The sequence below is a fragment of the Eleginops maclovinus genome, chromosome 12, assembly GCF_036324505.1.
Source record: "Eleginops maclovinus isolate JMC-PN-2008 ecotype Puerto Natales chromosome 12, JC_Emac_rtc_rv5, whole genome shotgun sequence".
NCBI classification, from domain to species: domain Eukaryota; kingdom Metazoa; phylum Chordata; class Actinopteri; order Perciformes; family Eleginopidae; genus Eleginops; species Eleginops maclovinus.
The window spans coordinates 9565071-9587393 of NC_086360.1; the positions used below are offsets into that span (position 1 = coordinate 9565071).

Sequence of the window (22323 nt, forward strand, 5' to 3'; positions counted from 1 at the left end):
CTCCTTTGTATTGCAGCGCAATAGCAAATTTATGTTTCACACGTCAACCTTCAATACCAAGTCAATAAAATGAGCAAAATATTACTGTTAGCTAACTACACAGGGGATATGAAGAGGCCAAGCTCCATAATCATACACAGGCCTCCCCCTTTTATATCCATTTAAAAGCAGCAGGCACAGAAATCCATTACACACGTATGTCGTACACATGCTCTATCAACACAGTTTATCCTGAAATGTTGTGCAGTGGTGACACGCAATGCTGATTTCCAAGCTGTGACTTTCCCACAGCATGTCAAGGATGAAGAGCCAGACCGTGTGTTGGTATGCTCAGCTGAGAGTCTTCTCCATCTGTGAGTTGAGGATGGGCAGATGGAGGCAGTTGTGTCAACATTCCTCTCCATATTGGCAATGAATCAAACCTAAAGCCATTGTCACAAAATGAGATGTTCGGGGGGTTGGAGTTAGGCTGATAGTCCGTATAAGAGCGTAACATGGAAAGTGATTTGAGAATGAAGACCAGGTCTATAGCTGGGAGAAACATGTAAAGACTTAAACCGCTCAGGCTCTACACATTGGTTGTTTGAGCTAACTGATAGCATCAGCATAATAACATGCTGCAAAGGCAATGTTTATGTGGGTGTATGTTCTCTATCGTAGTTAAGTGTGTTAGCAAAATCTAATTAGCTCTCGATTCAAAATACAAGTCAAGCTGAATAGAATGTCAATAGTTATGATATTAAAATATTAGGGGATAGAACAACATACTATAATTAAGTATGCAGGGTCATTAAATGTCTCAACCCAATTCTGTGGCAATCCATTCAATAGTATGATACATTTCACTTAAAATGGCACATCTAACACCAAGGTGGTCCAAGAAGAAAAGGCATAAAGATTCATCACCTAGAACCCCTGAATAACTACACAACATTTTAAGACAATCTATTCCGTATTTGATCAAACATTTTAAACAAGATTAAAAAGGCTAAACAACTGACATTGCACACATTGAGCTGAAGTGCTAGCAATGAGCCAAAGCGCAAAAGGCTACATACTAAGTGTCAAATTAAATTGCTGGATAAAAAAAGATAAATGCCGTCAATGTTGAGCATACTTTTGTTAATTAAAAATATTTTAGAAGGGTCTGTTGAGGTCACATTGACAGCCATTGGTTGTCAACATCAATACAGGGCATAATAGAAATAGGCAAGTCTCTAAGGGGAAAAAGTGGATCATAATGTCCATGTCAAAAGAGTAGACCCTAAAACAAAGTCGTTGCGCCTTCTGGTTTCAATTACCCATCACATGGCCTATCCATCCATGCTTATATCCATCCATTCATGCTCCTGCTTTGCCTTATGGCGCAGTGCTGCTATATCCCTCTTCTCCCCGCCAAAAGAAGACACATATACAGCGCGTGATTAACTCCTTAGCACAGACTTTCCACTGTTTCTCCCTCTCATGAAAGGAGCTCTTGTCCTGGCATCCTGAAGAAGCCAAATGAACAGTTCCCTGGTTCCCTCAGGCTCTTTGAAGAGCCGCTGTGACTGAATGACTGTCAGACTCCTGCCACGTCCCGGTAGCCCAGTCACAGGAAAGGGTCAAATATCAATCAGATTAAGAATGAATCTGTTTAAAGAATACAATAAGAGATTCATCTGGCGTATTACCCATATTATTGTTAGTTAGTGTACACAGGAACAAGACATTTGGAGAAGATGCCAAGGAGAGGGCATGCCCCCATAAGAATGTATTGGTCAATTAGTGTATGATGAATGACATTGCCAAGCGATTAAAATGAGGATGGATTTTTAAGTTCTGTTTTTTCTAAAGCTACATGTATTGCTTTTTTTATTCCAAAGAAGTAAATGATAAAACACCAATTTAATACCCTTACACAAATGGAAAACAATGTTGCTAAACACAAACCACAAAAGACAAAATATACCTTACAGTTGGTAACGTTTCTGCAGCTTTTCAGGCCCTTCTTTACAAAAATGCACTGTACGCCTATAAAAACAGGCATGGGCCAGTCAGATAAAAATGTCCCCTTCATAATAACACAAAGTTATGTTTTTAAGTATATGCAATTATTTCAACAGTGGTATCATAGTAGTATTGTACAATCCTTTCCGTATGAGTTATTCTTATTTATGGGGGCAATCATAACAACTGAAGGGAACAAAAAGGTTACAGATTTCCGGTGCAGCTATTAATGCCGTATAATTACACTCTGCGTCATGCAGTTAAGTGTTATACAAACAATAACATCAACAGAGAACAATTACAAAGCCAATGTAAACTTTACAAGGTGGAAAGTACTCATACTGTAGGTTTGCTTCAGAGCTTAGAATAAGCAACATAACAAAGGAAAAAGGAAAAGCAAATACAACATGAAAGCCAGTTCATTGACACCAAGGAAAACAGAAGAACTACAAAGGTCATATAAGCACAGCTTACAAAGATAATAAAAGTACACAATGTATACAAGTAGAAAATGTTGAAAATATAACCAAAGAAATGCGTTGTACCTTGATATAAACACATAAAACCAAGAACAAATTTCAATCAGCTGTGAATTTAAAACATTCTTCAGCTGCAAACATACCAATGGCATATTAACATACATGCCATATATCACCATAATTATAACAATCATCCATTGTTAAGAAATCATGATTAAATACTACTTTCAAAATAGCTATTCACCATTAAGTGACAAAAACTGAATTATTCCAGTTCAAGTATTCCACCCCGCCAACTTTTTTGGTTTTCTTATTTTTGAATCTCCACTTGAAATAAAAGTTGGCAACAACATTTAGGCAAACATGGCTTCTTTGCTTAAACTGATCTACAGTTGAGGCACATTTTAAAGCTCAAGGCATGGTACCACTTACAGACCTACTCTTAAAACAAATGAAATCAAAGAACACTGTTAATTTGGCATAAGTTTACTAGCTTAAGATAATAAGATCCTAAAGGGGCAAAACATCCTTGGCAAGATTTATTTTTCCTCTTAATTCCCTGATGGCATAAACAAATTCATGTGAAAGGGAGTGGATCAGCTTAGGATATTGACCTAGTTTCTCGACTAAACTAAAAGACACATGGACTTGTAGTCGGAGACCTCTTGTGTAGAGAATACTACTAAAAGTTATTGCTTTAACAAAATATTTACTGCATCTGATTTACAGGGGTGTCCTGCAGTATGTTTTTCTAAAATACAGCATAGAGAAACTGTGGATGTTGCTGTATTACAGAGAAAGGAGTGAGTTTAAAATGATGTACAAGCTTGAGATAAAGTGAGGAGATCAGATAGCTTGGGATTTTATTTTTGGTTTAGTGGTTTAGCTGACTGAATAAATCGTACAGTAAGAGCACATTCTAGTGATTTGGTGTTAGCCGAAGTATGAAAGAGGTTTAAAGCAGCCCTTTTTGAAGATATATCAACGTGTTTGTTTGGGTTTCAACAAACATTGTCTGACAGAGTTGAACAGAGGAGAGCTAAGTGTGAAAATCTAAAATTGAAAAAAAGGTCTTAAAGGAAGAACCTTGAGATCAACACTAGAACTCAATTAGGAATGAAGTGTGAGTTACAAGAACACAAGACTTTTAGGTCCTAAATCTGGCATACTCGGGTTGTCAAATTAAGTTGTTCAAAGAAAAATGTTCCTTTATATTGTGGTATATCAAACTTTTATATACTAGCAAAAATAGCCAAGGAACATAAAAAGGTTATTGCTGAAGAAATCCTCCAACAATTCACACTTCAAGTGTCGCTCTTAATCGACAATAATGAAGAAGAACTTTTTCAGCAAAGAAAAGCGTAGACAAGAAAAATGAGGAGGGTGTCTAAAGGTATTGAACTATATGAATGCATTTTGGTCCACAAACAAAACAAAGAAAGCAAAATAGCTTGCAATCCTCAAAGGATCCAATTTTCTGGTTATTTTTAGTACCATTAGTACCTTCGGAGAGCCTACATAAAAAATAGCTTTTTTGCCGACAGCTGCATAGAGAATCACACTTATGCAACCTCAAAAGCAATCCATATATACATATAGTGGTGGAAATACTGCAAAGGAATAGAGATGATTGAACTATGGATGATGTATGTGCACCACTGTTCTCACAGTTGTGTCCGGTCTAGAAAGAGGTTGTGGTGTGAGATTGTTGCATAGTCGTTATATGAAAATGGATTCTTAAGATGTAACACAATGGTGTATAGAGGCCATAATAATACAACTCACCAATTTGACTCAATTGCACCCTCGATTTAAAAGCATTTCTCACTCCTGGTCCTGGAGTCGCAACAAACTTACATAGAAAATGTCTCTTGATTGAAAAACGATGTGGTTGACCTTACAACAAATCCATTTTAGTGTCTTTGAAATCCATCAAACACGATGGTCATTTGTCTTTAAAAACCCTTATTTCACTACCTGTGGTGGCATGATGGCTGTCTTTGGATGGGGTGTTTTGCTTTCCGATGAATCCAAAGTACCCTCCTTGCCTTTCTTCCTTGGTGGCTTTTTCATTGGAGTTTTCTTTGGCGTGGGATCAAACATCGGTTCCCCTGCCCTTGAGCCGTTCAAGTCCTGCTTCTCCGGGCTCTTTGTTTCAGGGGTCCCGAGGTCGGTGGCGACTGGAGCCACCATTTTCTGGAGGCTGCTTGAGGTGGGCAGTAAGGGCTTGGTGGAGCCCTGCTGGCTTAATCCGCTGGATGGGGTCCTCTTCGCTTTCTGTGGAGGTGTTGGCTTCTCCCTGTTTCCCTTGGGTGTGGAGAGACCGTTGGTTTTTGTCAAACCTGTCCCCTCATTCCTGTTGATGCTTTGGGTTTTCTCCTTAAGCTGAGCAGCCAGGAGTGTGGCAGCCTCCGAGTTCATATGAGGGTGGATGACTTTAGGGCTCTTGGGTGGCTCCTTGGCGGACTCCTTTGGAATGTCAGCGCTCTTCTTCTCAGATGAGGAGCTGTGGAAGTTACTTATCTTCTTCAGGGCATTCTGAACAACACCATTGATGTGCTCCATATGACTGGGACTGCTGTTCTCATCCCCAGACTTCTTGCCTCGCAGAGGCTTGTGTTTGCTAGGGGAGCCATTGATATCGGCCTCCCTCCCCTCTTGTTTCTTCTGTTGCTCACGGCATTTCTCCTTCATTTTCTGCTGCTCCTCGCTTCTGGCCGAGCAATTGCTGGAGCTCCTCTTTTTCTCCTTTGGCACTGCAAGGGCCTTCATTCCCCCATGCCCCTGTTGCTCTGGCAGGGGAGAACCTGTGGTATTTCCGTGTATCCAAGATACTTTGGGCTTAGTGGAGGGATCTGGAGGACGTGGTTTGGGCTTGCCAGGTGAAGGTGGTGGCTTTCCATTGCGCTTTGCCTCTGGTGTAGGAGTGCCATCCCCATCCTTGCCGCTGCCATCATCCTCCTTGGACTGCTTAGAGAGGCGGGCAATTCGGGCATAGAGGGCTGCAGTATTGGACTCAGAGCCACTGGTGGAGCCTTCACTGTCAGAGGACTTGAGCAGGGGCTGCTCACTGCCTTCTGGTTTTGAGACACTGGTGTCTTTCAGGGAGGTGTACTCCCCTGCATCATCATCATCTTCAGGCTTCTCTGTTGCTGGGCTAGGGCTGCGCTTCTCTTTGCTTTCACTCACAGATTCTGTGGATCATTAGAAGATTAACAAATATTAGTCAAAGCTATCCAATTTTCACATTTATAGTACATTTAACTCTTTAAAAAAAATAAATGTATATAGCTTATTGACAGTATACTTGTACTTGCTAATATGGCCTTTTTTTGTTAAGTTGGGATGACTAGCTTATGAATGCTAATGTTAGTTAATGTCAACCAACTTTCAATTGTAGATATTTCTTGTGTCAATGACATTACATGCTTTACAGATTGTAATTGTCATTCCAATACAAATGCTAAAAGTCTATTTCGTCATAAATTAATAATGAAAGCTTTTAAATCCAAGTGTTCAAAAATAATGGCTTACATTTGTGACATTCACAAATAGCAGCATTATTTTCATCCTTAAGGAGACATTTTTGTTCTCTTTCCACAAGAAAATAAAACATTTTATTTAAAGACTTAGCTCATCCACTTCAATTGCTACTTTATAAACACATACTGTAAGGCTGATCCTAGCAACTCTATTTCAATACCATTTTGTAATAATTCTGCCCAAGGCTTTTTACACAAAATCAATTGTGTCAAAGTCCTTGAACTAACCATAAGATGAATGATTACCAATCCAAAGTATTCAGACAACAATAAAAACTTATCAATCACTAAACACAGACAAAAATCCCCGAGACAAAATCCGTCAGACTTCCAGAATAGAAACTGATTAAACGGGTGTTTTCCATCAAACTTCAAGGAGTTAGTCACTGTTTGGATTTGTGCCATGAGCTGACTTGACCATTCCATTTCCTGTTTATACTTTCCTCATTCTCTGAGCAAGAACATGGGCCTAGATCACATATGATAAAGAAACTATCTCCCTAATGAGATCTACAGAAGCCAGTGAGTCAGTAAACGGTCAAATTTGGGATCTTGACTTCAGAAAAACAAAAATGTGTGTGTTTATGCAAAGGCTCCTACATGCCAAAGACAAATTAGGGATTTATGTGCGTCATAACGAGATAACTAAACTGTTTTTTTATTCAAGCAATGACTCACCTTCATGGGGCAAACTGTAAACTGGCCCCTCGTCTCCGCTCTCAAAGGAAGAGAAAGACTCTTGGGACGACCAGGAGGAGGGGGAGGGCTGCTCGACCACTGACGGGGGCTCGATGAAGCTGCAGTTGAAGGTGTTCTCTGGGTCGTGGTGGGCTACTGAGAACAGAAAACAAACGCAGAAGCCAAAAGGTCAGCCAGAGGGTATTGTACCGTGTTACAAGAACAACAGTCTGTTCTCACTCACTCACAACTGCTACAGAGATGTAAAAAGTGTTGGTTTTAGTGAGTCTGATTTTCTTATTGGTTTTGAAACTAGGTTAACCAAAGATTCAACATAATCGGCTTTTTCAAGCAAATGACAGTATTTATGTACGAGGTGTTTATTATTTATATATCTTGTTATCAAAAGTGAATCAAGTTTCAACCAGAATCTTAGCAGGTTAAAAGACGAACAAGAAACAGCATTCTGGTCATTTGTTTTTGTTCTTCTTGCTGAATTACACAACTAAATAATGAAATGTATAACTAACTGAATACATTATAAAGGAGTAAGTGAGCTAACATGTATTCTTATTTACACACTCCATGAGATTCTTAATCATATCTAAATTAACAAATTGATTCAAGATGAAAAAAAAAAGGCTTTAAAAATGTAGTTAAAGTGATGGATTTGAAGTTTTGGAAATACAAGCCTTGCGTGTGAAGAAAACATTGGAACAAAAAGCACCTCATTAATTACAAAGCTAACTAAGATTCATCTATCTTACAAGAAGACTGGAAACACAGAGAAACACATAATCAGTACATATTGGACATTTCTAAAAATGTGAGGAATTCCTTTAAAATGTAAACATTTGTTATTATTATCAATATAGAGATAAAATATCTGATATACAACTAAGTATGGATACAGAGTTAAAATGTAGCTACACTGATGTCCTGACATTCCTTACTCTATACTTTAGCTCGTTCGTCATTTTCCTGAGAATCCTCTCCCTTAACAATATGTAGGTCAGGTCATGTTTCTCTCTCACATTCTGCCTCTGTCTCTCTCACTCTCTTTTCTTTCCTCCCTGTCAGACACTGCAACATTCAGCTGACCCTTCAGTCTCAAGACAGCTGTGGTTTCTGAGGAACACTTGCGGCTGATCTCCCCATCTGGCGTGAGTTTTGGCCTAAAGCATCCTGGGCGTTAACTCGACATGACCGACCACATCAGATGCTCTTGTTTACATGCCCAATGACACATGGGTGCATCCAATTGTTTGGACATCAAATAAATCCCCAAGATGGAAGAAATCCCCAAACTGTACAAAATCCTTGCTCCATAGCTAATGTTGTTTGACTGCAACTAAAAAGAGGAAATATTTATGGTCAGTTTTTTACAGACTTGGCAACAACTAAAAACTGCAATTACTTTGTATTTCATCTGTAATCTGATACATTCTTCATGAATACGCAGTTTTGTGGAATGCAAGTGTCTGATACGCATACTTTTCAAAGGCAACAAACAAGAAATCGAATAATAATAATACAATTCAAAAGCATAACTTTAGCAATGGTTCTGTTTAGAGGTTCTCTCACCACAACGTGTAAGATAAACATGTCTGGTTTATTTTTCATCAAATTACAGCCTGATGTTTATCCCCTTGCTTCCTGTGTCCATCCGTCTGCCTCACACCATGTGACTTTCTGTCCTGCTTTCAACATTTTCTCAAACAACAACCAAATGTATTCATGGTCATGGATTGTATCTGTTGAGTCTAACCTCTTTTTCAAAGGTAGGTTTCAAATAGAAGATATGTGAAAAGTCTATCTGACATACTAGGAAATAAGAAGTTTATGTTTATTGATAAACTGATCCGATAAAATACTGTACCGCAAAATGTTTTTTTTAAAATATGTATCTAAAACAAGTCATTTAAACCTCTGAACTACATGTTTGAGTTATGGAGTCTAACTCCTTTGTGTTACTTGTAGGGAGACTAATGTCAACACAGGTGCAAAATGTCTACAATAAACAAGTACAGATGTGTGTAAAAGGGGTTTGAAAGAGAAAAAATTGCATATGTTTTGCTACGAATGTAGAGTGGACCTCCATCCATGTGAACCCATTGATGAGATTATTAAGGGATATCCTGTTTACCAGAATATTGCCACCCTGCTCTTTCTACATGTGCAGTAGTTGATGGACTGCTGTGGCTACAAAAATGACTCCAAAGTCCTTTTCAAAGTGTTGATGACAAAATAATGTTTGCCCTCGTTCAATTAGAGGATCAAATAATGAATAAGACAGGTTTATTTGCCCTGCTTTAACTGTCACTAGTGTGCAGTGTCTGAAATGTGCAGCAGCAGGCAGATATAGGCAGACTGACTGTGGAATGTAGAGCAGCTTACCTATGCAAAGACTTCAGTTAAGTTAGTCAACAAGGCAGCACATGGGTATTTTACAACATTACTTGTGAGCATTGATGAACAACTGGTGCCCTTGAGGTCCAGACTGTTGGTCTAGTGGGGCGTATTGTCCTGCAGACTCCACCTTTGATCCCTCTCTACATGGAGGCTAACGCACAACAGGGCATTATTTACACGTCCCAGCTGCAGAGCTCCGCCACCACAGTTGCTCAGTAGGTGTGTGGGGTATGTGTGTGTGTGTGTGTGTGTGGGGGGGGGGGTCACAGACTTAGTTTTAAGGCCTGAGAACTGGGCTGTGACATGAAAATGGGCATAAAGGGGGAAATTAGTTGCCAAAAAGAATAAACAATATGTTTCAGCCTGAAATAGTCTGTTTCAGGGTGACAGGATTGCCTGCAGAGACTAAATATTACACTGAGTGACATCCAAAATGGCCAACTCAGAGCCATCAATGTTGACAGTTACTCACAATTATTCCTAATGCATAAACAACCCTTTTCCCCTTGGTAACATCTTAAAGAAAACAATTCAACTTCTCCCCTTCTTGGCTTTTCAAGTTATATTTTAGTTGGTGCTTATGTCAGAACTATTTCCTCAAATATATGAACAACACCAGTCACAAAACATTTGTTTTCAAACAAACTTTGCAACATAGACATTGACATAAAGAACATATTTTCGGTTCAATGGCTGTATTATTAACATGAAGACTGTGTTAGCAACATGGCTAAGACTAGTAGAAACATCCGTCAAAATCAAGAAACATCCAAAGAAATCTGAAAGAAATAGAGACCTTCAATTTCATTGCCGTGATAGAAAGCCAAATATATATATTACATTTTCAGTATTAGTAATGGTAGGCATCTTTTGTTACATACTGATCTACCTTAGGAGGATGAACTCTCCCCCTTCTTTGCCTTTTTCTTCAACTAAGGTTTCTTTTGGCCGCTAAAGTTTTCACTGTTAACATTATTCTCATCTTTCCACTACATTTGCAAATCGACTGTTGGCTATTTTGTTGAGTTGCATCTTAACAAAATGCTAAGCTGCGAAGCAATGATGCAATATGTCAAGTTTTTTCATTGGGAGGGGAGCTTGCAACATAAACGCAAACAAATTACCCAACAACTAAACTGGGTTAATTAGGCTTATAAGGAACCAGTCAAACATGGATGATGACATTCTGCTATCAACATTTACTTGATAATGATAAGGGAAAACAAAATGTTATGTATTGCCACTTCGTTAAATGTACTCAAAGGGATTTTAGGGAGTGGGAAAGTTTCCTTTAGGCATCTGACAACTGCACAAATGTATGGTTGAGTGTTGCTGCAATTCCAGCAAACTTTCCCAGGATAAATTGAGATGAAAAAAAGCAGGTGGCGCTGCTCTCAACCCTCACCCGTGGGGAAACATTTGGACACAAAGGACGTGAGGAATGCCGGACAGACGTGAATCTGTTGGGCGTGGAGTAAATGTTTAGAATGGAATGCCAAACTACAAACAAACAGCCTTAGATTTGCCAAGATGTTCACGTAGTTCATTTCTCCTTTCCTAACAGAGAAAAAAAACAGTAAATGTTGTCTTCCTTTCCCCCTTTTCGTTTTTCATTTTGTCTTGCCACATCTGTTGCCACTGACCCTGGTGTGGATAAATCACAGTTCTGACACGGGCTGGGGTAAATTTGACCACTTCCTGTTTCCAGCCCCATTGGGCCCCCTCTGGAATGCATGTGTGCAGGACTGTGTAGCCCCAGTCAGAGTTTGAGTTTCTAAAATGTTGGCAGACCAAGCTTCTGTGGGTAGCCTAATAAAAAGCAAGGAAGCAAACACTTGAATAGGACAAACCAGAAAGGATGATAGAGATGCATTCTAGTAATGGATTTGACTGGGTATTGATGTCTGAACTGTCACTTGATTGGCACAAGCTTGTCTTATATAATAGATCATAAAAAAAACACACACATTTGGCTAAGATGACGGTGCATTTTTAGGCCTCTGGCACATTGCTTCACATGGTCAGGCTCTCCACAAACAAGCGTATTAATGTCCCACATTGTGTTGACAAAGGCTAGTCTGTCCCAGTATTGCATATTGACTGAGGCATAATTGGGACTAGCTTAAAGAATCAGATGGATAATTTGCGGAGGCGCATGCTGCTCAGACATGGAAAAGAAACGCGGTCATCAACTTCTTCTACAGAACACTGACTTCAGGAGAGCCTTTTAAGACACATCTAATTAGACTGCTGCATAGCAATGCTTAAACTGAAGCAACGTTAGGAGAACTGCTGTGTAACACTTTGAATGTGTATGTGTTTTACCAGTCATTCGTTGAACTGGTTAAACTTAAAACATTGGAAAAAGATTCCCTAGAACGTCCGATAAAGATTCCCATTCCCTTGGCTTGTTTTGTCAGACAGTCAAAAGTACAAAGATTAATTAAAAAAACTGCATATTTGAAAAAAACAGAGACGGAAAATGTGTGGCTTTTTTAAAATTCCTTGATTAATGACTATTAACAAGAAATCGATTACAATAATTGTTGTTCATTAACTTTCTGTCAGTGCAATCAGTCAGTAAATGACTAATTGCTTCAGCACCACCTCAAATGTCATCCTCATATTCTGGCAGTGCTGTTAGGTAAACATTATTAATCTCCAACTTAAATTAGTAAGTAAAAACATGTTCAGAGTTAATACAAATGGGCTTCTACGTAGTTCTGAAAAGTAAGATGAATATTTCCATGCTTGAAAGTAAAGGATATGACATAGAGTTGTTTGTGAATTTCAAAAAAGACACAACAATTCCTTTACTCTGCATCTACATGTAATGTCACATCATTTTATAGTGATATGACATAGCTTATATGGGCAACATTGATATATCTAAGTATGAATTTTAAACACTGAAACAGGTATTTTGCACTGTGTGTAGTGGGGTGTTAAAGATCATCATATCGTCTCTGTTGGCTGTTAAAAAAAAAGGGCTGGGGTCACAGACAGATCTGTCACAGACCATGAGACCTCCGCATGGAGCAGCAGAGCATCGACCCAAACAGTGCGGCCTTTGATAGCGCGTCACTCACCACCACCCGGGCCCCCCGACAACCACTGGCCTTCTTTTAATAACACAGCCTTCTCCTCAGTCCCAGAAAAAACTTCTTGGGGAAGAAGATGATGGAAACAAGTAAAGAAAAATGGGGAGAAAAAAAAACCCAGTTTAGGGTTGTAATAATATGAACACATGGCATTTGAGGGTGCCAAGAATAATAAGGGGCTCTAAAACCAGTGCATTCCTTTCAAATGAAACCCCATACCCGCCTGGCAGCCACCATACACTTTTCAACCCTATTTATCATCTAAGAGGACCAAGGGAAAATGGTAAATGTGATTGCTCTGCATTGCTGTCATTGTCCCTGCTGTGATAAGCTGAAGATGTATAAAAGCACTGAGAGCCTGTGAAACAACTTTATATCCTCTGACACCTTCACGTCAAGTCTAAATAACCTTTCTTTACTGGCTAAGTATGCATTGGATTTTGAAGTGGCAACAGATTTTCCCCCTTAGTGTTTCAAAGTGATATTATTGTTATTGCTGCTGTCACAAAGACAAACACGATCACTTTCCATTTTCTATAAGCTACCAGCAACACATAAAAGCATACTGCATTTGTCTAAAAAACTGTGCAGCGGAGATGATAGTAAAAAAAAATCTCTGTCTGTTTGTTTACATAATAAATGGTATATAACTTTACTTGTTTATATATTGTTAGCAACATCGCTACCGCTAGTAGCCTGGCAAACATTACTGTCCAAAACAAGAAAGAAACATTAAGAATCCTGATATAAGAACAGTAAGAACTACAAGCCCTGATATTGGCTCTATGATAAAGAAGGACTTAAACCAGCAATAATATGGTTACTCTGTTTTATAAAGGGGGAAACTATTGTAGCCATTTTGTTCAGTTACCACCATCTGGTAATCTGTGTAGGGATGCAGTGTTTATGTCTGGGGCTTTTATTCTGAAGGGAGAGCCTTCCAATGTGTCATTTGTCATTATTGTGTCATTGTGCAATCAACTTTAACCTCATGATAAATACTCAAAGCAACAACTGCAAAAATATGTTCTATTGGCACTTTAAAGAAGCTATGAGTGATGTGGCTTCAGCACCCTGTGTTGTAAAATCACCAGAGAGGATGATTACATAAAACACAGCAGCTTCTGGCAGCCCTGCTGTGGGATACGAGGAACAGTTTTGGGGCTTACCGACAACTTTGGGCAGTTTCTGTCGCCTCAGTGGAATACGGGGAAGTTTAGTGCTGATTCGGCTGAATCGTCCACACAGGATCCGCTTGGCTTTTTTGCTGTTGGTAGAGATGTCTTGGTCAGGTTTGAAAAGGGATGACGATATGGAAATCCAAATGAATCATTCAAAAGAGGCATATTAAATCTGGCCACATGCCTCTTTTGAGGGCTCTGGGGCTGCTCACATTGCTACTAACACTGTAATGTCAATACACAAAAGCACTTGAAATACAATTGAAATGCATTTATTCATTTAACAACCTGGTACCTGTGAGATAAAGTAGAAAGCAAATGCTTTCCTCTATTTTCATAACCAGGGCAAGCATCCTACTAAGAACTCAAGCCCCCACTTAGGCCATAGAGGTGAAGACAACTATCTGTCACTCACTTGTGGTCTTCTTTGTGTCGACACAGGCAGCAGCAGCACAGCAGTGAGAGGAGGACAATCAGTAAAAAGGAGACCAGGGTTCCAGCCGCGATCACACCCATCCGCTGGTTGGGCACTGCAAGACGAGGAGCAGGGAATTATGGGTGTGCCACATTGGCGCAGCAAAACTCTTAATGCCAGTTTCAACAAATCTCTCTCTCTGTCATCACTAACACAAGAGACCTTAGCAAATTATTATGATTTACTTTACGAGTGAATTCAAATGGCTTCATGAGAGTGAGTAGCTAACTCTATATGATCTTTATTAATGTGATAGTTGGTTTTGATAATAAAGATAAAGCACAGAGCTGTGTTAACAATTGATTTTCAATAGCTGATGACATGAAGCATCCCTGAGGAATACTGCAACAGGTGGAAATTCACTTCCATTAATTCACTATAAATCTTATCTCCCTCAAGACACAGGACCACTTGTGCTTTCATTGCTGATTTCCTGCAAGCAACCCCTCACCCGTCCCTCCCTCCCACTCCCCCCCTCACCATAAGTCATCGATGATTTATTAAACAACCCACCCTCTTCAAGTGGGATACACCCCAGACATACTACGTGCTGTATTGCATAAGTATTGACTGCCTTTGGCGCTTGCAAGGACAGATGACAGCAGAAGACAAGCAAACCATCAGCAAGTCTGTAAGTAGCTGCGGCCCTCGGGTCTTTACCCTGTCACATAAGGCTGAGATAGATTGTTGGGCAGTCTGGGCGTGGCATGTTGTCATTGCTCTGTGCTCACAGCTGGATAAAGATTGGGAAATGGTATGGGTTGGGAACTCATGTAAAAGTGACAATGGCTGCGGTCAAATGTAGCTATTGTCAAAAAAAGAAATCCTTAAATGTGAAGAAAAGGTGCTTCAATGCCTCCCTATTTTATCTCCAGATGGTTCTATCCTTTACTGATGGAAACAAGATAAGTGGCTTCACACTATTCCTTGCTCAAAAACATTTAAAGTTACACAGGTCAATAACACTTTGTCATTTCATAATGATATAGTCTACTGTTATTGCGACCAGATTCTCTAATCACCCCATTTAGAAGTCCTTCAAAGAATTGCTAGACCTCATGATGGTTTCCTTCCGGGTCAAGGAAAATTTGCTAGGTCATTTTTTGTCTATTAAAATTGTGATATCAGACCAGCCTGCCACTGCCAATCATGTCTACTGGCTAAAATTATTCCTACCTTTGTGTTCTAAACATCTTTGTCCTGACAGCCTCCAATGAGCTCATATTTCCAAACACTCCACTTTTTTCTCCACTCTCTGTCCCCCTTCCAAGTTATTTTTTTCCACTTATATTTTCTCCATCCCCATTTTTATTTCTTCTTCCTTCCTCTTTTTCTCGCTCTCTCTTCCCTCTCTCTCTGGCTGGACAGGAACAGGGCCAACAAACACAGCAATAAAAAGGACACCGGTCTGGGTCTGGAAACGCTATCAAGGCCTTGCTAAGTTTACTCTCCCACTACACATGCTGACCTGAATAGAAGTGTTTGTTGGTACTTAGTGTGTCCAGCCAACTATTAGAGGCTGAATACACAGGCAGCACTAGTGGCATCTGGTTCTTTGGACAAACAGTTCAGAAAGTTATAATTCCTTTGGTATGTGTAATAAAAGTAAGAAAATGTATGTTTATTTGTGTCTCTGAAAAGGTACGTTATTTGGAAAAACACTAGTTTCTGACAACTGCTATCGTTGCAACAAAAAAGCATTTGCGTGTCCTTAGAGAAAAGAAAACATTCTTACGGAGATGGCAAGCACCAGACACAGGATCACAGTTCTTGTCATTGCAAGAGCAGGTTTGGTTGCAGTTCACTCCATACTGGCCAGGTTGACAGGTCATATTGCAGCTTGAGTACAGATAAAAACAACATCTGTTTAATGTTCAGTGCAAGTGACAGATGCATGAAATCTGACGCAGAAAGTGAGAAAATTCCTGCATGGGATTAGTTTTGCGTTCCAAGCTAAATAATTCCCATTTTTCCCTTTCAAGAGTATTCTTTATCAGTATCTGTAACCACATGCCCCAAAATACATGTGTTACTTTGTCTCTTCTCAAATTATTAAAGTGTGTGACAAAGGTAATAAAAATCTATGGACCAATTTCTCTTTGCAAAGCAACTTTAGTTTTTTTTGTGTATGAGGTGTCTTATGACTTACTAGGTGCCATAAAATCCCGAGTCGCACAAGCACTCTCCGGTGACAACATGACAGATGCCGTTAAAACAGTGACTGCAGTTGTTCTCGCAGTTCTCGCCATATGTGCCGTTGGGGCAGCCCACCTCGCACCTATCACACACAAAAGGTATTCAATGATTACAGTAATTTTCAAGCTAAGAAGTATGCGTCAAAGACATTATTACTGTATTGAAATGATATTATGGTAGCTACTAGTTAAAGGCATCGATGCATTTAACTTTGAAAATGACATAGCTCAATGTAAAAGTGTAGGTTTAACAGAGAAACAAAATATTTCTATTGTCTTACCTGTCCCCAATCCAGCCAGGGTTACAGTGAGAGCACTTGCCATGAATGGGATCGCAGTGGTGGCCGTCTTTACAGACGGGACATACTTCTTGGCAATTTTCACCAAAGAAGCCCTTTGAGCAGAGCTGGTCGCATCGTGTTCCATTCCAACCACGGTCACAGGTGATGCAGCGTCCCTCCGTCACCTTACAGGGCTGCTGGCCCTTGCAGTGCCCACACCTGTGATCAGCAAGGAAAACAAAAAAAGAAAAGTAATTTATCTTGTTTGCACGAAAAATCCTTCATCCTATTTAAATGAACAGTTTATCTTAACCCCTTTAATTGTTGCTTAAATGATCACGTAAAGAGGGAGATAACTACATTAAACTTTAACTCTGTTCTTTTTACTTTAAAGCAGCAGCCAAATCCGACCCGCCAAAGGGTCGCAAAGGATAACATCGGTTTATCATACGTTTAATGCCGCTTTATATTATACTTAAATAGTGCTTGATCCAAAAAAAAGAAAACCTTTTATTATTCACAAAATGTGTTGATCTCTGATTGATGAGATATGATCAGGCAAACTTAATCTCATAAATTAATTGGATTTATGTAACAATAAAACTGAGAAATGTAAGTGTGCACCCAAAACTTCTGCTTTCAGGGAGATTTTAATAAAGTTATAACTAAAACCAGTAATAATCCAATGCAGAGACAATTATGTAATATAATACATTATTGTATATATTATATATGTATATTTATAAAGTCTTAAAGGTACAACCGGCCCTTTGAGGGCAACCATAACGCTAATGTTCTTCGCAATGAAATTGAGTTTGACACCCCTGCTTTAAAGCAATTGTTTCATATGAGAATTTCACAGTCCATGCATGGTAAAAAACGTAACCTGAATTGCTTTTGAATGTTGGCTGATGATTATGGGGAATGTGAATACCAACTCCCAAACCTTATTTTATTATTGCAAGTAAAACACAGACACATTTTGAGGGTTATCAGCTGCAGCAAATATCAAATCTTATTTCCTCTTAAAACCACAAAGCCGAACCATAATATCAAACACTAAAATTGAACATAAGGCATCTGTAAATGTGTTACCTTTGTTTTTCTATATGCTAAAATTGTTCTCTGCCAAGTGTTTTTCCCCACCTGTTCCTGCAGTTTTGTCCATAGAATCCGGCAGGACACGGTTCTCTGCAGAACTTCCCGCGGTACCCTGGTGTGCAGGTGCAGGAGCCGTCGGCCTGGTTACATTTGCCATGGATGCATTGGCAGTACCGTTCACACCGTGGGCCCCACAGCCTCTCCCGGCACTGACAGCGCCCCGTGAACTGGTCACATGGTGAGCTGTTACAGCTACACTGGGTTGCACAGATCCTCCCGTGCCAACCGGGATTGCACGTACATCGGCCCGTCATTGCATCGCAGACAGAGTTGATGCTGCAGTAGCAGTTGTTTTTGCACTGGGGACCCCAGGCGCCCGGATGACATGTGCATTTGCCAGTCTCTTGGTCACAGTTGCCCTTATGGCATAAGCAAGCATTCTCGCAGTTAGGTCCCCAACGATTGTGGTTGCAGGTACACTCGCCAGTCAGGTCATCACACTGGCCGTTGGGGTAACAATTACATTTGCCCTTGCAGTCAGGACCCCAGAACTGTGCAGGGCACTCTGTTGTAAGAGAGCAGAATAATCAGGAAATGGTAAATACTTATGTGACTTAAATATACAAAACAAAGTGACAGCCTAAAGCAAAGCTAGTGTCTCTCTCAGTGCTGCTTTCTGCCTAGTTTTGCTACATGATCCAAACAGCAATGCTAACATGCAGGTGCAAAGTTCAGGATTGTAAAGTCTTTGTTAAGCATGTCACATATCATGTGTTTGTCTTATGTGCTGTGAAATTAGTCCAGAAATAAGTTAGCATATTTGAACTTGTTGTCCTGGACTCAATGGGTAAATGGGTTTTTGGTTATTTGCTTGAAGTAGGTTCTGTTGTTAACATAAGCTTAAGAGAATTTAATATTTTGTTCTACGAGAAAAAAAAATGTCAGTAACAGCAATGTGTTCTTCAAAAATCATAAAAATGGTGTTCATGTGCGAATATTATTCTGCTAAAAAATGTGTCAGTACCATAATATTTTGTTGGCTAAAGATCTTATTATCAACAAGAGTAAAACATCCAATTGACACTACATTGCATACATTGACTTTTGTCGAGGGAACCAGACCAATGCTAACTTCCGGGTTTGCCTATATGCTGTATGTCATTCCAACCCTGGAAGACTCTAGTTGTTTAGATATTTTGCTCTGGAACAAAGTGGCAGAAACCCTGAAAATGTAAAAAGTGCTTACTAGTGTCACAGCTAGCACCAAAGTATCCATGACGACAGCGACATTCATTGGGCCTGACACACACCTCATTTTCCTTGCAGGTGAAGTTGCCTTCACAAAGAGCTTGGGTAAAGAAGAATTGAACACATAAATCAAGTGGTACAATGAACTGTACAACGTGTACTGATAAATGGTGTCTGTGCGGTACATACGTGTCGAGCATTCATCGCCTAGCTGCCCCCATCCACTGCAGCACACAAATCCTGATGATCTGGAAAATAAGTTATAGGATTGAGAATGATGAAGAACATTACTGAACTGTAATGAAACAAACACATATCAAAACGACAGCATCCACACCCAACTCATGCCTCTTTGATCTCACAGTTATATTGATGTGGCTGGTGCCAAATTCTGCAAACGTATGCAGGGCATTCATGACACATGTGCTTACAACATGGTTGTATAATTTTCTGTATATAGGTCATTCCCATATCCTGCTGCTCATTCATTCAAAAGCTGATAACCAGCTGAGTCTGTTTGGTTTCTTAGTTGCTTTAGGTTTCTTAGTGGGAAATATAAATACTCAGAGACAACATTTCGCAGCCAAGTTTAAGGCCTGTCAGGAAAGGACGGATGTGTCTCGTCTTCCTCCCACGCCTGTGACCTCTGCAGGGCCTCTGCAACACGTCAGCTTCCCCTGAAGTGTTTGAGGATGGCAGTTTGCTTTCAGTCAATGAGCAAGGAGCTGCACTGTTTTTTTTTGCTGTCCCAGGTCCAAGCTCTGTATGCTTTTACTTGTTATGAAAGAAAGATGGTTTCTAACTTTCATTTCATGTGCATAATGTGGAGCTCCATTTAACTTTCTGCAGCTGTACCACTTCAGATTTCGAAGAAAGAAATATTGCATTTTAGAACTAATTTGGTGTTTAGAAGTATAGATTCACTTCTGTTTACCTCTCATTATTACATAAAACATGTGTCAACTGCCTTTGCCAGGAAATTCAATAGCAGCTCTTTAACTGATTGAAAAACCTATTTGTAGGCATCAGTGTTGAAAGCATTGTTTTCAATTCAGAAAATATATAAACAGAATGGATAAGTGGTGAGCGAAGACTTCAATGCATGTTGAATACAGGGAGGGGGGCAAAATGTCAAACTTGCATATCAGGTAAAACAACTTCACACATCACTAAAAGGGCATTATGCTTCTTGTAAATGACTATTTGTTGCCCAGAAAAGCACACAACAATATATGGGATGACAACACAAGTTAAACGATAAAGGTCAGGTCTTGATGACTTTACTTTTCAATCTGACTGCATGGTCATATGCAGTGTTTGGCTTTTCAAATGCACTTTTTGAAATGTTGTTTCATAAACATTAACTTTTTTTTTTTTTTTTACAAGAAACAAATCATATCGATCACATGATTTCTTCTCACTCTTATCTTTTAGAATACATAAGAGAATAACGCCTTGACTACACTTATGTCCACAATCACAAAATTCATAGACATCAGTCCAACACTTTTGGATGCTGAAGTCTGCAATTGTGGATGTAGTTTTTTTTTTTTACATCAGAAATCCACAGGCTAAGTTGTATTCCTAGAGGTCAACAAGAGATGCTTTTTCGAAGCCTTCACTTTTTAAAGAAGAGAGATTTCTGATTTGAGGATTTTAAGATTTGAATCCTTTCACATATTTTATCTTTAATTCATATCTACTGTCCACCAAAGTTTGTTATTATAATGATGTGAACATCTTTTCTAAAAACAAAAACAAATCTAAAAGTTTATTATCACACACAATGTGTTATTAAACGGTTCCACGAATACTGTGAAGGTCAACGAGATCTCGAGCGCCCCCTACAGAGCACTGAAAAACAACCCTGTTCCAGATGTACACATCTGTAGAGCTGCTTTCTTCAATGGACTCCTCCTGCTTTACGGGCAACACGTTATAGTTAGAAAACAACGTGTTCAACCTTAAGTAATGCATCAAATATAGGTGTGTTGATAAGAATGTTTGAACAAAGCATACAATACAAGTTAAGTGTAGGAAGTCGGTGGTTGATTTCAAATATCAACACTTCATTTCCCACTTTCAAGAAAACCGTTACACGTGAATATGTCATAACAATTTCAATCCTTTCATCAAGTTATTGGTGTTTTCTACATTTTCAAAATCCTTATTAACCGTTATAACTACACAACTAAATAAAACTTGAGGAATAAGATTACATAACTGTATTTTAGTGCAACCTCAACTCCTTGTTTCAAAGTAAGTCGCCTTTTGAAGCAAGGGAGAATAAGGGAAACAAGGACAACTAACAAACACGCTGATTTCAATTAACACATAAACTATCTTGTTCTGCGTGGATGCTTACCCAGGTGCTTTGCATACATTCCTGCCTTTGGGGTTGAGTTCTTGGCTGAAACTGGAGCAAAAGAACAGACAAACCACCGCAACAACAGCAAAAGAGTTCTTCACTTCCATTGTACAAGCAGCAGCATCCTTCTAGACCCCGTTTTTACTCCGCATTTCCCTTCTCCGGAAAGTAATGATGATGGCTTTTCACTGGCTTTTAAACAATCCGATTAGTTTTACGTACATAATCCAGATGTATCTGCTGGGTAAACATAAAATCCTTGTCCAAAAAGGTGTTTGGAAAACTCTTGAAACCACCTACGCCATAGAGAAACTCAGACAAAGTGAACAACGACAGCAATCCAATCCGAACAGCCGAAAAAAAGTGCTAAAACAAAAACCTGCAAATCACAGTGATAAACGCTGTTCTCCGGCAGTGCCCCGTTTATTCCACCAAATGTTCCAAAAGAGATCATAATGCAAAGCCCGTGAGTCGAGACTCATTATGAAATAAAAACAACTTTTTTTCCCTCCACAACAATGCCCAGAATGAGTGTGGAAACATGTAGATATGCAGATTGACAAAGAAATGGAGGCGAATCAGCTGCCTTTCGCTTTTTGCTCTCTGAGGAGAAGCGCCTAATCCGTAACTTTTGTCCTCTCTTGCGCTCTCAGGAGTGGCAGGAGGGAAATTCCTGATTTGTTACTCTATCTTTGGCTCTGTACGCCATGCGTGCGCCACCACATTTACATAGGCCCGTGTGCAACATGGCCCGGGTTAAAACAATGTCGTGTGGCCCAATTTGTCATCAGAACATTAAAAACAGTTAATTAAGGCTGTCAGGACGAAAAAGCAAAGATGTTTTGTATAAGGAGAATTGCAAATAGTGTCATCTTTTGCATAAATAGTTGCGTATTGTAAGCCTATCATTCTATTTAAAATGACAGAGTTAAAGCTACATTTGATTTGCATTTAATAACCTACTTAGAACCTCCACTCATTTAAGGTAGTTTTTAATTGATGGGTGGGAAGAGTGTGTGCCTTTGTGTGGGGGGTGGAGGGGGCAGCAGTGTATTAACTACGTTAGTCAATAGCTCCCCCATCTGTTAACACCAGTGAAGTGATACATTTGAGCACAAAGCTGGCCTACATTAAAATAAGTGCAAGGTCTCTGAACCACCTGATATAATATTTGGTCATCATTACATCTGATTGATAACAACATTAACATTGTTCATGAATGCTTACATGCATGGACAATGCGAACAATCACATGTCAACATAGCCCACTACC

General features: G+C 39.5%; 1 protein-coding gene across 1 annotated transcript; it reads right to left on the minus strand.

Annotated features, from left to right (window-relative positions):
* Window positions 1–1724: 1724 nt before the first annotated feature.
* Window positions 1725–21688, minus strand: scarf2 (scavenger receptor class F, member 2). The gene is made up of 11 exons (XM_063897115.1): window positions 21048–21688; window positions 18872–18930; window positions 18681–18782; window positions 17480–17999; window positions 16334–16552; window positions 16007–16135; window positions 15593–15696; window positions 13798–13912; window positions 13371–13468; window positions 6689–6844; window positions 1725–5662 (listed from the first exon to the last, which is right to left on the minus strand). The coding sequence occupies exons 1-11, from the start codon at window positions 21155–21157 to the stop codon at window positions 4434–4436; spliced, it is 2841 nt and encodes a 946-aa protein (XP_063753185.1). The 5' UTR covers window positions 21158–21688; the 3' UTR covers window positions 1725–4433.
* Window positions 21689–22323: the final 635 nt, after the last annotated feature.